The sequence below is a fragment of the Triturus cristatus genome, chromosome 10 (genome assembly GCF_964204655.1).
Source record: "Triturus cristatus chromosome 10, aTriCri1.1, whole genome shotgun sequence".
Classification (NCBI taxonomy): domain Eukaryota; kingdom Metazoa; phylum Chordata; class Amphibia; order Caudata; family Salamandridae; genus Triturus; species Triturus cristatus.
Genome location: NC_140593.1, coordinates 59,337,921 through 59,352,530, shown reverse-complemented (window position 1 = coordinate 59,352,530; position 14,610 = coordinate 59,337,921). Strand labels below are relative to the sequence as shown.

Below are 14,610 nucleotides of genomic sequence, written 5' to 3'. Positions count from 1 at the left end.
TTGGGGGCGCGGTGAGCCGATACACTATGGACGGAAGGCAACTATGGGGGGGATGAAGAGTAGCTACAAGAAGTGGGTGAGGAGGGCTATTTGAACTCTTAGGGTGGTTTCCTTTAGACACACAGGAGAATATGGGTCGTTTGGCATAAAATAGTGTGGAACTTACTACTGGAGGGCTGGATGTTGGAGTTTTATTAGCCCTTCGATAAGTGTTGCCTGTTAGTAAGATTAGTGTACCTGGCTCCAAATCCTAACATGCACAGCTCTGTCTCCTTAAAAAACTATTTTCCCACAATAATTGGCAACCATCATTGCCACTTGTCTCAAAGGTCTCCGGTATCGACAGCGTCATCCTCATATAGACCTGCAGACAGACATGCGTGTTTAAACATGACAGACCACTGCTTGGGGGCTTGTTTGTGCAGCGCCGCTTTAATGAAGCTGTTCTTCTGTACAAGACTGGCTAAGGTACAGCAAGCCTCATCACACACATCCACACAGAGGAGAACCCACACGGCGTAGGAGGCCCCACGCGGTGGAGGAGACCCCACGTGGCTGTTTAGACCCCACACAGCTGTGGAGACCCACACAGCTGTGGAAACCCCACATGGCTGTGGAGACCCCATGAGGCTGTGGAGACCCCACACAGCTGTGGAGACCCACGCGGCTGTGGAGACCCCACGCGGCTGTGGAGACCCCATGCGGCTGTGGAGACCCCACGCAGCTGTGGAGACCCCACGCAGCTGTGGAGACCCCACGCAGCTGTGGAGATACCACACAGCTGTGGAGACACCACACAGCTGTGGAGACCCCTCTAGCCTGAGGAGGGACCTCCTGAGGAGGAGAATGTCTGAAGTCTGAGTGCCAGCGTCATTGTTGATGTCTCTCCTGGGGCAAGCAAACCCAGCACGAGGAAGGGGCGACCATCTTAGTCTTGGTGTCTCTGTCATCACTGGTAGCCCTGCTCTGGCCAATCAAGCACAGGGGGGACAGAATTGTGCTGAGGACTCCAACTTGTTCCACATGTTGATCCCAAGTTTCAGGCCCAGTCTTGCATACTTGGGGCTTGCACAATGGCCTTGGAGAAGATGGACTTTTGATGAAACTAGATCCGTACATATCACTCGAAGACAGCAATAGATGTCTGTCGACACCAGCCATCTGCTGGCACAACCGTCCCATCAGTTTATAAAATAATACATTAGGTACACCAGGACCGCTTCCGCCCTCGTCTCTGATGCGATCCACTGCGGCAGCCTCCTCATCGGACCTGCATTCTCATCTGAGGATCTCTCCTGGAAGCTGCAAGACACAAAAGACGAATATGCATTATAGAGCATGCACAAGACGCATATCAGAAACAGACTACGGTGGTGGTTCTTGAGCTCCAGCTGAACTCCTGGAGCATGTTGGCTGCTAAGTGAGGTTGGGGCAGCCGCCATCTAGTACCATTCTGATTGGCCACTGGGGAAACCAAGTGACCAGTCACATGGCAGGCCTTGCTTGGTCAGACAAACTAAGAGTGGCAATGATTTGCTTAATATGTGCCTGCTAGGGACCTGAACGGATGAGGCTCTCTTAGGGGGCATCACTGTATTTTAAACTTACTTGCATTATGTATGTTGGTATACATTTAATGTTTGCCAAATCTAAAACAAATCAACAATTCCAATTAGTAAATTCAATATATTTCATCAGAGACTAATGTTCAGATTAGCATGGCATGCTTCCAGCTGGTATTTTGTTGAATTGTCTCTATGCTCTGCCCCACTTATGGGTGAGGTGTATCTTCTTTCTTTGAATCATGATCGATTACTTCTGTCTGAAACTTGACACTCTCCCTTTTACCCACCCCTGAGTTTTCTTGAATTTCTATGACTAGTTATGAAAAATGTTTTAATCTTTTCTATCTCATTTGTAACCTACTGGGCAACAGACTTTGTTTCTTTACCAGTGTCAGAGTTTATATATTGCACGGCCGGGTCTGTCAACACACGGAATATTAAAACCCAGCCTCTAGCTTCCCCTTCGCGAGTCACCACGAAACAACACCCCTGTGAGTGGAGAGGTGAAGGACTCTGTCACTAACGCCTCGGCGGTGGTGGACCTGCTGGTGCAACTTGGAAATGTGGCAACTGCCCCAGCACAGACTGTAGTATCTGGGTCAGACTTTGACTGTCGGTATGGATTGTGGCTGGCCTTTTGAGCAAGCTGAAAGATGTGGAATGGAACAAGGTGATAAAGAAATACCATATTGTGTGTTTGCAGGACACCTTGGCTTGTAACACAGTATACATTGATGAGTTTATTTCTGTGTCCACCCGGGCGGTTTACTCCAGGCTCCGTCACCTTAGGGGGGTGGTGGGAGGAGATGGGCTGATGACTCTGGTCTCTGTTTCATTAACTAACTAAAAATGTCCTCGACTCTCCCCATTTTCAAATTATATGCTTGACACTTGTTGCCAAACTAACCTTTGTTATTATAAATTTTTATCACAAGAATTTTAATCCTCACAATAGACCTTTCAGACTCTTTAGACCGGACTCTTAGAAATACACTGAGCGGGTTAAAGGGGGATTATGTTGTCATCTGTTGGGGGTGGATTTCAATAGCCGGCTTTGCTCAGTTTCAAGAAATTCTGTCTGTGTTTGGAGGGATGTGACAATGGGGATTCCTTGCACGTTGACCACGACTCATGTGGTGAAGCTTCAAAGACAATCATGAGTAAGCGCTCTCTTGAGCTTGCTCTAGATTTTACAATATTCTCAGCCCAAAAACCAATCCCTTCCACTGGAAGGGGCTCTGGCAGTATGATGGTCACACTGCCATCTCAGGGAGATGCAGAAGTAAGGGTGCCCCCTGTTGTATTCTGCAGAGTTGCATGAGTGAACACAGCACCTGGTCATCCTGCTTGTCTATGGGTTTTGCACAGCCCTTGCCATCCTGCTTGTCCATGGGTTTTGCACAGCCCCTTGTCGTCATGCTTGTCTATGGGTTTTGCACAGCCCCTTGTCATCTTGCTTGTCTATGGGTTTTGCACAGCCCCTTGTCATCATGCTTGTCTATGGGTTTTGCACAGCCCCTTGTCATCATGCTTGTCTATGGGTTTTGCACAGCCCCTTGTCATCATGCTTGTCTATGGGTTTTGCACAGCCCCTTGTCATCATGCTTGTCTATGGGTTTTGCACAGCCCCTTTGTCATCATGCTTGTCTGTGGGTTTTGCACAGCCCCTTGTCATCATGCTTGTCTATGGGTTTTGCACAGCCCCTTCTCATCTTGCTTGTCTATGGGTTTTGCACAACCCTTTGTCATCATGCTTGTCTATGGGTTTTGCACAGCCCCTTGTCATCTTGCTTGTCTATGGGTTTTGCACAGCCCCTTGTCATCATGCTTGTCTATGGGTTTTGCACAGCCCCTTGTCATCATGCTTGTCTATGGGTTTTGCACAGCCCCTTGACATCATGCTTGTCTATGGGTTTTGCACAGCCCCATGTCATCATGCTTGTCTATGGGTTTTGCACAGCCCCTTGTCATCATGCTTATCTATGGGTTTTGCACAGCCCCTTGTCATCATGCTTGTCTATGTGTTTTACACAGCCCCTTGTCATCATGCTTGTCTATGGGTTTTGCACAGCCCCTTGTCATCATGCTTGTCTATGTGTTTTACACAGCCCTTGTCATCATGCTTGTCTATGGGTTTTGCACAGCCCTTGTCATCTTGCTTATCTATGGGGTTTGCACAGCCCCTTGTCATCATGCTTGTCTATGGGTTTTGCACAGCCCTTGTCATCTTGCTTATCTATGGGTTTTGCACAGCCCCTTTGTCATCATGCTTGTCTATGGGTTTTGCACAGCCCTTTGTCATCTTGCTGATCTATGGGTTTTGCACAGCCCCTTGTCATCATGCTTGTCTATGGGTTTTGCACAGCCCCTTGTCATCATGCTTGTCTATGGGGTTTGCACAGCCCCTTGTCATCATGCTTGTCTGTGGGTTTTGCACAGCCCCTTGGTCATCATGCTTGTCTATGGGTTTTGCACAGCCCTTGTCATCTTGCTTATCTATGGGGTTTGCACAGCCCCTTGTCATCATGCTTGTCTGTGGGTTTTGCACAGCCCCTTGTCATCTTGCTTGTCTATGGGTTTTGCACAGCCCTTGTCATCTTGCTTATCTATGGGGTTTGCACAGCCCCTTGTCATCATGCGTGTCTATGGGGTTTGCACAGCCCCTTGTCATCTTGCTTGTCTATGGGTTTTGCACAGCCCTTGTCATCATGCTTGTCTGTGGGTTTTGCACAGCCCCTTGTCATCATGCTTGTCTATGGGTTTCGCAGAGCCCCTTGACATCATGCTTGTCTATGGGTTTTGCACAGCCCCATGTCATCATGCTTGTCTATGGGTTTTGCACAGCCCCTTGTCATCATGCTTATCTATGGGTTTTGCACAGCCCCTTGTCATCATGCTTGTCTATGTGTTTTACACAGCCCCTTGTCATCATGCTTGTCTATGGGTTTTGCACAGCCCCTTGTCATCATGCTTGTCTATGGGTTTTGCACAGCCCTTGTCATCATGCTTGTCTATGGGTTTTGCACAGCCCTTGTCATCTTGCTGATCTATGGATTTTGCACAGCCCTTGTCATCATGCTTGTCTATGGGTTTTGCACAGCCCCTTTGTCATCATGCTTGTCTATGGGTTTTGCACAGCTCTTGTCATCTTGCTTATCTATGGGGTTTGCACAGCCCCTTGTCATCATGCTTGTCTATGGGTTTTGCACAGCCCCTTGTCATCATGCTTGTCTATGGGTTTTGCACAGCCCTTGTCATCTTGCTTATCTATGGGTTTTGCACAGCCCCTTTGTCATCATGCTTGTCTATGGGGTTTGCACAGCCCCTTGTCATCATGCTTGTCTATGGGTTTTGCATAGCCCCTTGTCATCATGCTTGTCTATGTGTTTTGCACAGCCCCTTGACATCATGCTGGTCTATGGGTTTTGCACAGCCCCTTGTCATCATGCTGGTCTATGGGTTTTGCACAGCCCCATGTCATCATGCTTGTCTATGGGTTTTGCACAGCCCTTGTCATCATGCTTGTCTATGGGTTTTACACAGCCCTTGTCATCATGCTTGTCTATGGGTTTTGCACAGCCCCTTGTCATCATGCTTGTCTATGGGTTTTGCACAGCCCCTTGTCATTATGCTGGTCTATGGGTTTTGCACAGCCCTTGTCATCATGCTGGTCTATGGGTTTTGCACAGCCCCTTTGTCATCATGCTGGTCTATGGGTTTTGCACAGCCCCAGCCTATTCAATCTACTTTACTAACAGAGGTCAGTACCAGTGAGGGCCTTCTGCACAAATGGGCCGCAGTGGATTCTAGACACTAGTTAGTTGAGCTCGTGAATAGAAGCAGGGAGCAGTTGAAGATGTGTTTGGAGCTCGGGCGGGTCCTTCCCGCCTCCTAAGGGCACACGGTGTGATTTGCAGGACCCGTGACTGAACTCTTAACCATCACAAAGACCCGCATGGGGACCCCAGTCAGAAATGGTTCGATGGGGCTTGCTCTCGTGCACATAGAAGCCACCTAGGCATGTGGAGGAAGTGAGACTACGTAGTTCGAATTATAAACAGGCGAATAAGAGGAGGAAGATATTCAAAGGGAAGGAGCCTGGAAAACCGTAAATGCCACTTTTTTTGAGACAGTCACAATATGATTAAGGATACGACCATTCACCCGCATATGTGGATCGAGCATTACTCAAAGGTGTATGACAGCAGCACTGAATCGGATAGCAAATGTAATACAACATTTTTTTTTGGGGGGGGGGGGGAAGTTTTATATAGCGTGAAGTAGACCCGAAGGTATAAGCGCGCTTTGCATGCGCACCAGTTGCGATACACGCGGATACATTCAATTTTTGTCAGTCACGGGGAGATTAGATGATTTGCTCAGAATCACAGGACGTTGACCTAGTTCCCCAATTTCGAGGTCGACCGCCCTAGCCGTTAGGCCACATCCTTTCCCCATTGCTGACCACATACGGGGCAGCAGTGCCCTTGCACCTAGCACTTTGGGGGCAGGTGGAATCTGCGATTGTGGTTATTGAGGGACAGAACCAAGAAATGCCTCCCCGTGGCCCTGATGCGAATAGGATTGGGATATGTGAGCCCTTTAAATAAACCCTTCTACCTGATCCGAAGTACAGAAATTCAGTCACCAAATAAAGCATCGCCGTCAAAACATTTACCCACACTGGCTTCTATGTAGGTTTTGCACATTTTGTGACTTTTATGGAATTCACGAAGAATTCCAGGGTCGATTGCTTGGAATCTGGAACTGTTGCAGACATACTCAGGTACACATTTCCACATGTGACAATAAATACTAAAGTGGGGTTTAGCTATATACCTTTTTTCCCCTTTTAGAAACATCTTTCCCCAATACCGCCAATTTTAGGGGTTTTCTTTCCCCATTTCCACAATGAAAACAGCCCTTCCCTTGAGATAAATAAACAAATACTTTTTTCTGGGTTGGAAATGACCTGCAGAAAATCTTTGAAAAACCAGAAACGTGCATTCTTGTTGGTAATCAACTACTTTCTAAAAAGGACCACCTGGAAGCGCCCATAGCCTCCCCTGTGAGCTGAACTGCTCACACGAACATTCCACCATCCTGGCGGAATTCCCATGGGCAGTATTACACAAAGTGCCCTGGGGGCACAACGGGCGTTTGCGCCCACTTTACACGCCCTTGGGTCACTTTGGTATTACATAAGGAGCCGCAGATGCTTGTGCGCCCGTTTTGTATTACGGATAGAGCTGGCGCACATAAAACGCCAGCGCTATCTTCACGGGGCGTTCCCTCATTTGCATGGGGTAGAGAGGATCTCTTTGCCTCTGTGCCCATGCTGCATTTCAGACGCGGGTTCAGAAGCAAAGACGCTGTCAGGAGGCGCGCTGATAGTGCGCCCCATGAGAGCAGCCCTCTGGTGGAGGAAAGGGGTCCTATGGAACCGCAGACATCCCCTTGCAGGCGGGTGCAGTCACCAACTGCACCCGCCTGCAAGGAGATCTCTAATCTGTTATCAAAGTGCAGGCGGGTGCCGCCTGCACGGTGAAAACACGTAGCAGTTTTCAAGCGCCTGCTCCGTTTTTCACATGAATGCGCTGCGAGTTCACGGATGGCCTGGAGGCAGAGCATTCATCATAATATGGTGCATTTTCCTTGTTTGCGCTAGAAGCCCCTTTTAAAGGTGTGCCCAGAGCAATGAAGGAAAATGCGTTGCATATGTAATGTGGCCCTATGTGAGCAAGTCACACTTCTGGGTCCATATTGCACAAGGTGCCCTGGGGCCGCCACGGGTGTTTGCGCCCACTTTGCACGTCCCGGGGCACTTTGGTATTACAGAAAGGGCCGCATATGCTTGTGCAACCCCTTCTGTAATACTGATAGCGCTGGTGCATATAAATCGCATGTGCTATCTTCAGGGGGTGTACCCTCATTTAAATGGGGGTGTGGCCCCATGCTAATGAGGGAATCCCTTTGCCTCTGCGCCCTATAGTGAGGGGAAAGGTGGTCCTATGGATCTCCCAGATATACCCTTGCAGGCGGGTGCAGTCTGTGACTGCCCCCTCGTGCGAGGGAATCTCGAATCCTCCATCATAGTGTAGGCGGGTGCCACCTGCGGTGTGAAAACAGAGCGGCTTTGAAGCAGGCAGCGCATTCCATGCAACAGGGTGCACTTTCCCTGTTTGCACCCAGTGCACCTGTTTTATGGTGCGCCGGGTGCAAACAGGGAAAGTGTGCCCTTTACATAATAGGGCCCCTGGTGGTAAAGTCAAACCAAAGGGAGGTGCCCTTGTCAGTGCGTCTATCTGCACACCTAACACACTCCGATAATCAAATATCTTTGTGTACTGGGCACAGCAGTGTTTTTGGGGTTGGCATACTGAATTTGTCCCCACAGGGCCTGTGCTTTTATATTTTCCTTGCTTTCTGTATGGTTTCCAGCGTACCCTTCCTGGAAGCCTGGTTGTGGAAGGTGAGTTTGCTTGTATGGTCTCTGTAGACAATGATGCAGATGCAGGATCTGTGGTTTTGCGCTGGCAGGGCTGAAAGCAGCATTTGGTAGACGTGTGCAGACTGCGTCTGGCAGCGCAGGAGCGCTATGTGTTCGATAACGAGACTTCTCACAAGTCTTACCACTTCGTGGACAGAGGGGAGCATACATAATGCCTTGCGACATGCAGCACTGTGTATTTTTTGTATGGAGCAACTGTAAGTGGCTTCTTTGCCTATTTCTCAATTTCATATTTTTGCAGTTTTTTCAGTTTTTACTGTTACTTTTGTACGTTTCTGGGTGAAATGTTGCCTCTACTTCTGATGCTAAATAAACAAATCATTTTACAACATTTACAAAGTGTCTGGACAATAGTCCATATTGAGAGTTTGATGTCCAGGATACTCCGTCTCACGGCGGATACCCCACCCTACGTATTACAACTGTATTATAGCATAAATCAAAAAGTACAAAAAAAATGACTAGGGCAGCTCATACTACATTCCATGTTATAAAGATAGAAACATTGAAAACCTCAGTCCTTGAGATGTTCCTAATCGTAAAGAAACTTCTTCACACACCTGGCTGTAATAAGATTACTCTACCATCCCAAACCATGTGCACGATGTTTCTCAATTCTTCGTGTAGAATTTCTTTTAAACCTAACAGAATTTCCTGATCATCTCTCCTTCGACAAACATTCAAACCCCTCTCCTCATTGGTCTACTTCCACCACTAACAATATGCTTCAAAAGCTACCTCTCTATCAACAGAGCAGGTACTAACTTTTATGACTAACACCGCACCGCGCTCTCTTTTAGATCCCACCAGCATCCTCTCTCTTGCTCATGATCACATCCCTCTTGGTCTTAGCAATTTTGTAATCTTTCTCTTGCTTCTCCCATGGTTCCAGGTTACTGGAAGAATACCTTGGTGATACCGCTATGAAGAAACCTTCAGCAGACACTAGCATCTTAGCCAATTTTAGACACATTTCTCTTCCCCCAGTATCCTGCCACAATTTTGGAGGAGGCAGTGAATTCACAGGTCTGTCTCTGTGAAAAGTAGCACCTTCTTGGACTTCTTCGAGTCTCGCTCTTGCCCTATGGATAGTACAGAATCCGCCGTACTGGCTGTGTCCGATCTTTCGTGGATGATACACAAACATTGGTGAAAATCTCAGCCAGTGTCTCTCAGACCCAAGCCAACTTTAGAAACTGCATGACTGGAGTGGCAAATGGAAGACCTCTAGTTGGTTAAAATTAAATGCCGATAAGAACGAGGTTCTCAGGTTTGGCAGAAATAGCTCCATTTGTTCTTCGCTAGGGTGGACCTCTGAACTTGGCCCCTTCTGCATTGGCCGTAAAAACATAGGAGTCTTCCATGGTAGCTCACTCTTCTTCATCACTCAAATTATCATGCTTCTACCATCGCTTTAACATTTTTAAGACTGCTGCAAAAATTCTTCCCTTACTCCCTATAACATCTTGCACGACGGTCAACCAACTCCTAATATCTTCCGGACTTGATTATGCAAATTCACAATTCTTATGGGTCCCACAATACCTTCTTTGACACCTTCAAATGGTGCAAAATTTTGCAGCACGCCTGCTTCCGAGTCTCTCACCCTACGCCAGTATTTCCTCCCATCTCGTCAGCCTACACTAGCTACCTATTAACAACCAGATTATTTTTAAAGCTCTCTGGTTTTCCTATCAAGCAGAAGAACAATGGGAGGGGGGGGGGGTGGGGGGGGTAGAGGAAAAAGGAGAGAACCCGTCCCCCAAAATATTTGCAAATAAAGGAAAGTTTTTCCTTTTAAGTAACCCTCAGCCAGCAGGGTTACCCCCTGGTGGCATGCTTCATCACAGGGTTCATCCCTAACCTGCTATGGAAAGGGGCGTGCTGCGACCAAAATAATTTCGAGCAAATAATTTCGAATAAATAAGAACAGACCAAACAGGAGCTGTATACCCTTATCCTCATGTATTTTTCACTATATTTATAATTTTGCATTTATTCAAGACATAAGATGGCTCTAGGAGTGGTAACAGGGAGTAACCTTGGGGTAGGGCTTGAAACTAGCTGGCCCGAGAAACGGTGGGTCATATACACTAGGAGTTTCTCACCATCCCCATATTTTAACCATATCGACTAGGGGAGTGAATAAATGACCCCTTTTCCCACTAGTCCAATATTTTTGACTCCTTTTTTATATACGAAAAACCCCACCCCAATGCCATTACAACCAGTGTAGTTGTATGGGAATATCATACTATTATTGCTCCCTCGTATCTGTTGGTCGCAGCACGCCCCTTTCCGTAGCAGGTTAGGGATGACCCTACGATGAAGCATGCCACCAAGGGGTAACCCTGGTGGCTGAGGGTTACTCAAAAGGAAACCCTTTTCCTTCCCACGATGAGGTTGACATTCATTTCTATTCTCCTAGGAGAGACTCTTTTTGGTTACTTGACTATCAAGCAATCAACAGTGCTGAGCCTCTCAACTTTAGGAACAACTTCACTCTGTATTATCCTTCCAACTGCTTCGATCAGCGTCCAGCTCAAAGCTCACGGTGCCACTAATTATACGCTCCGGACAAGGTGGTCAATCTTTTTCCTACCTGGCCACTAAACAATGGAAAATGCTGCCAGGAGAGAACTGCGCTGCCACATCGCCCAGCATTTTTCGCAAGCAAATAAAAACATTGTTAATCCAACAATACTAACTTCTCTTATTCAGGTTGTGTCATTAGCACCAGGAAGTAAGTTGAGAAACATCTGCACTGAAAGTGAGAGCAGCTCAGGAACCCACCTGGGGGAGGAGAGGTAGTCCAGGGGTGGGAGCAAGGAGCATTTCACATCAGAGAAGAGACAGGGACATTCCCCATGGGTCTGACCCGGGGGACAGCCATCACCTCAGAATGCCTGGGGTGGTCACTCAGATGCTTGAGGGGTGGCATTAGGTGGCACCGAGTCAGTTCTTCCCATTATATAAGATATGCCTGAATCCATACAATATATACCCTTGAGCACCCTGCACATGCGTAGATAGGTACCTGAGGGTTCCCGACTGGGATACATTCTCTTAGACGGACGGAACTCTTCAGGCGCTGGGAACTCTTCCACGGAATGGAACGTGAACTTCGACTCAAAGTCATCTGAGAAAGAAAGAGAAGGCATGTCAGCGAGCAAGACTCAAACCGTCAGAGGCGAGCTGATCCATTAGGACAGCAAGAGAGCTGGTGTAGAGACAAACACACTCAGGCATACCTGAATCTATAACATGCTATCACAGACCATCACTGAGTTCAAGAAGTCCAAGACCATCGGCTAGAACATGCTATCACAGACCATCACTGAGTCCAAGACGTCTCAGACCATCACCTAAAACATGCTATCACAGACCATTACTGAGTCCAAAAAGTCTCAGACCATCGACTAGAACACGCTTTCACAGACTATCACTGAGTCCAAGACGTTTCAGACTATCAGATAGAACATGCTACTAGAGACCACACTTTTGAAGATAGGATCACTGACCACCAGCTAGATTTAGAACATACTTACAGAACATTACCTAGAACAAGTCTAAAAAAACAGAATTCAAATATGCCCACCTAGAACATATATTACAGAATATCACGTGGAACATGATTTCACAGGCCACCATGAGGAACATGCTGTCATGTAACACATAATAGTTACTGACATTAAGAAGAAATCACACACCACAGTTTAAAACATGCTTACACAGACTGCTGCCTAAACATTTTTGTCAAAGACCATAATCTATCCCATATTTTTAGAACATGTAATATCACCTGGAACTTGGCATCAATATCACCTAGACCTTGACCTCAATATCACCTAGAACTTGGCATCAATATCACCTAGAACTTGACCTCAATATCACCTAGAACTTGACCTCAATATCACCTAGAACTTGACCTCAATATCACCTAGAACTTGACCTCAATATCACCTAGAACTTGACCTCAATATCACCTAGAACTTGACCTCAATATCACCTAGAACTTGGCCTCAATATCACCTAGAACTTGGCATCAATTTCACCTAGAACATACAATCACCTATAACTTGCTCATCCTCTCAACCATGTGATTATAGACCATCATTTAAAACACACTATGTTAGAACATACCGGATCCAAGCGCCTAGAGGCCACCATACAGAACAAACTGATAGGACACATCACCTAGAACCTGCTTACAGTCTGTTGCAAAAGAAAATGCTGTCACCAATCATCACAAACTATCATCCGGAATATGTTTTCAATGCCTACTCCCTGAAAACATGGTATACCATGCTAACAGACTGCCAGACTATTACCTAGAACACATAATCACAGCCCTTCACATAGAATATGTTACTAACATTAGGGATAGATTACACAGAACATGCTAACAATGGCCGCCACCGAGAATGTATCACAGAAGACAGCCTAAAACCTTCAGCACCGCTGGTAGCTCGGGATACTTTACCAAGGTAGGGCTGCTGAGTCCGTCCCGCGTTCTGATTGCCGTGCGTTCTGCTGGAAAGTTCGGTGGATGGAGACCTCGCTGGTGGAAGGGGTGGTGGGTTTAACCTCGAGGCACCAGGCACTGGGAGAAGAAGGCAGAGACAGTGAGACATTGTTCTGGAAGTGCCATAGACCATCTCAGCAATCCTGCCATGCTCCGCCACACACGCCTCTTAGCACTAGTACGGCTAACAGTGTTCATGAGCTGGCATTTGAGGTGCAACGTGTCTACGGGACAGAGGCCTACAGACCACATGAAGATCTTCGGAACCTGCCTGTGAGATCTACAGTGGTCATGTTCTCAAGGGAGGTTGGGTGTCCTCGGTAGACCAAAGCTGGAGACCCTCTATGCTTAGTTTGGTGTAATATGTTCCTACAAGTGAAGCCTGCAGTGGCTGCCAGACACTGGATACAAAGCATCAGACAGTGAAATCGCGCCTCACTCGATCTGAGCTTCTGAGATTGGATCTGAGTGTCCAACACTGGATCCAAGCATCCTACACTGCACCAAGCGCAAAACACTGGATCCGTGCATCTAACACTGGGTCGAAGAGTGAAACATTGGTCTTTAGATCCAAGAATAAGCCAATGGATACAAGAATCAGACACTGGAGCACAGAATGAGGCACTGGACTCGAGCATCAGACACTGGACTCGAGCATCAGATACTGGACCCAAGAAAAAGGCACTGGACTCTAGCATCAGACACTGGACTCGAGTATCAGGCACTGGACACTAGCATCATACACTGGATTCAAGAATGAGACACTGGACTCGAGCATCCAACACTGGACTCGAGCATCAGATACTGGACCCAAGAATGAGGCACTGGACTCTAGCATCAGACACTGGACTCGAGTATCAGACACTGGACACTAGCATCATACACTGGATTCAAGAATGAGACACTGGACTCGAGCATCAGATACTGGACCCAAGAATGAGACACTGGACTCGAGCATCAAACGCTGGGCTAGAGTATCAGACACTGGAGAACAGAATGAGGCACTGGACTCGAGCATCAGACACAGGACTCGAGCATCAGACACTGGATCCAGGAACGAGACACTGGACTCGAGCAGCAGGCACTGGACCCAAGAATGAGACACTGGACTCTAGCATCAGACCCTGGATATGAGCATCAGACACTGGATTTAAGAGTGAGGCACTGGACTCGATCATCAGACACTGGACTCAGCCATCAGACACTGGATCCAAGAGTAAGTCACTGGATCCAAGAATCAGACAATGGACTCGAGCATCCAACACTGGACTCGAGAATCAGACACTGGTGCACAGAATGAGGCACTGGACTTTAGCATCAGACAATGGACTGGATCCAATAATCAATCACTGGATCCAAGAATCAGACGCTGGGCTCGAGCATCAGACACTGGAGCACAGAATGAGGTACTAGACTCGTGCTTCAGACATTGGACTCAAGCATCAAACACTGGACTACAGCATCAGATACTGGACCCAAAAATAAGACACTGGACTCGAGCATCAGACACTGGACTCGAGCATCAGATACTGGACCCAAGAATGAGACACTGGACTCGAGCATCAGACACTGGATTCAAGAATGAGACACTGGAGTCGGGCATTAGTCACTGAATCCAAGAATTAGACACTGGACTCGAGCATCATGCCCTTGATCCAAGTATCAGACACTGGAGCACATAATGAGGCACTGGACTAGAGCATCAAGCACTGGGTCCAAGAATCAGACTCTGGAGCACAGAATGAGGCACTGGACTCGAGCATCAGACACTGGACTCGAGCATCAGACACTGGACTCGAGCATCAGATACTGGACCCAAGAAGGAGACACTGGACTCTAGCATCAGACCCTGGATATGAGCATCAGACACTGGATTCAAGAGTGAGACACTGGACTCGATCATCAGACACTGGACTCAGGCATCAGACACTGGATCCAAGAGTAAGTCACTGGATCCAAGAATCAGACAATGGACTCGAGCATCCGACACTGGACTCGAGAATCAAACA

General features: G+C 47.4%; 1 protein-coding gene across 2 annotated transcripts in view; it reads right to left on the bottom strand.

Annotated features, from left to right (window-relative positions):
* Nucleotides 1–413: 413 nt before the first annotated feature.
* The window catches only part of WIPF3 (WAS/WASL interacting protein family member 3), a 162,540-nt gene continuing 148,343 nt past the window's right edge, over nt 414–14,610 (bottom strand). For both annotated transcript variants that reach the window (XM_085630412.1, XM_085630413.1), the window contains exons 6-8: nt 12,560–12,679; nt 11,114–11,215; nt 414–1,302 (exon numbers count right to left, since the gene is read on the bottom strand). In XM_085630412.1, coding sequence (XP_085486538.1) covers nt 1,262–1,302; nt 11,114–11,215; nt 12,560–12,679 — 263 coding nt within the window. In that variant the 3' untranslated portion in view covers nt 414–1,261. The remainder of the gene's footprint in view (nt 1,303–11,113; nt 11,216–12,559; nt 12,680–14,610) is intronic.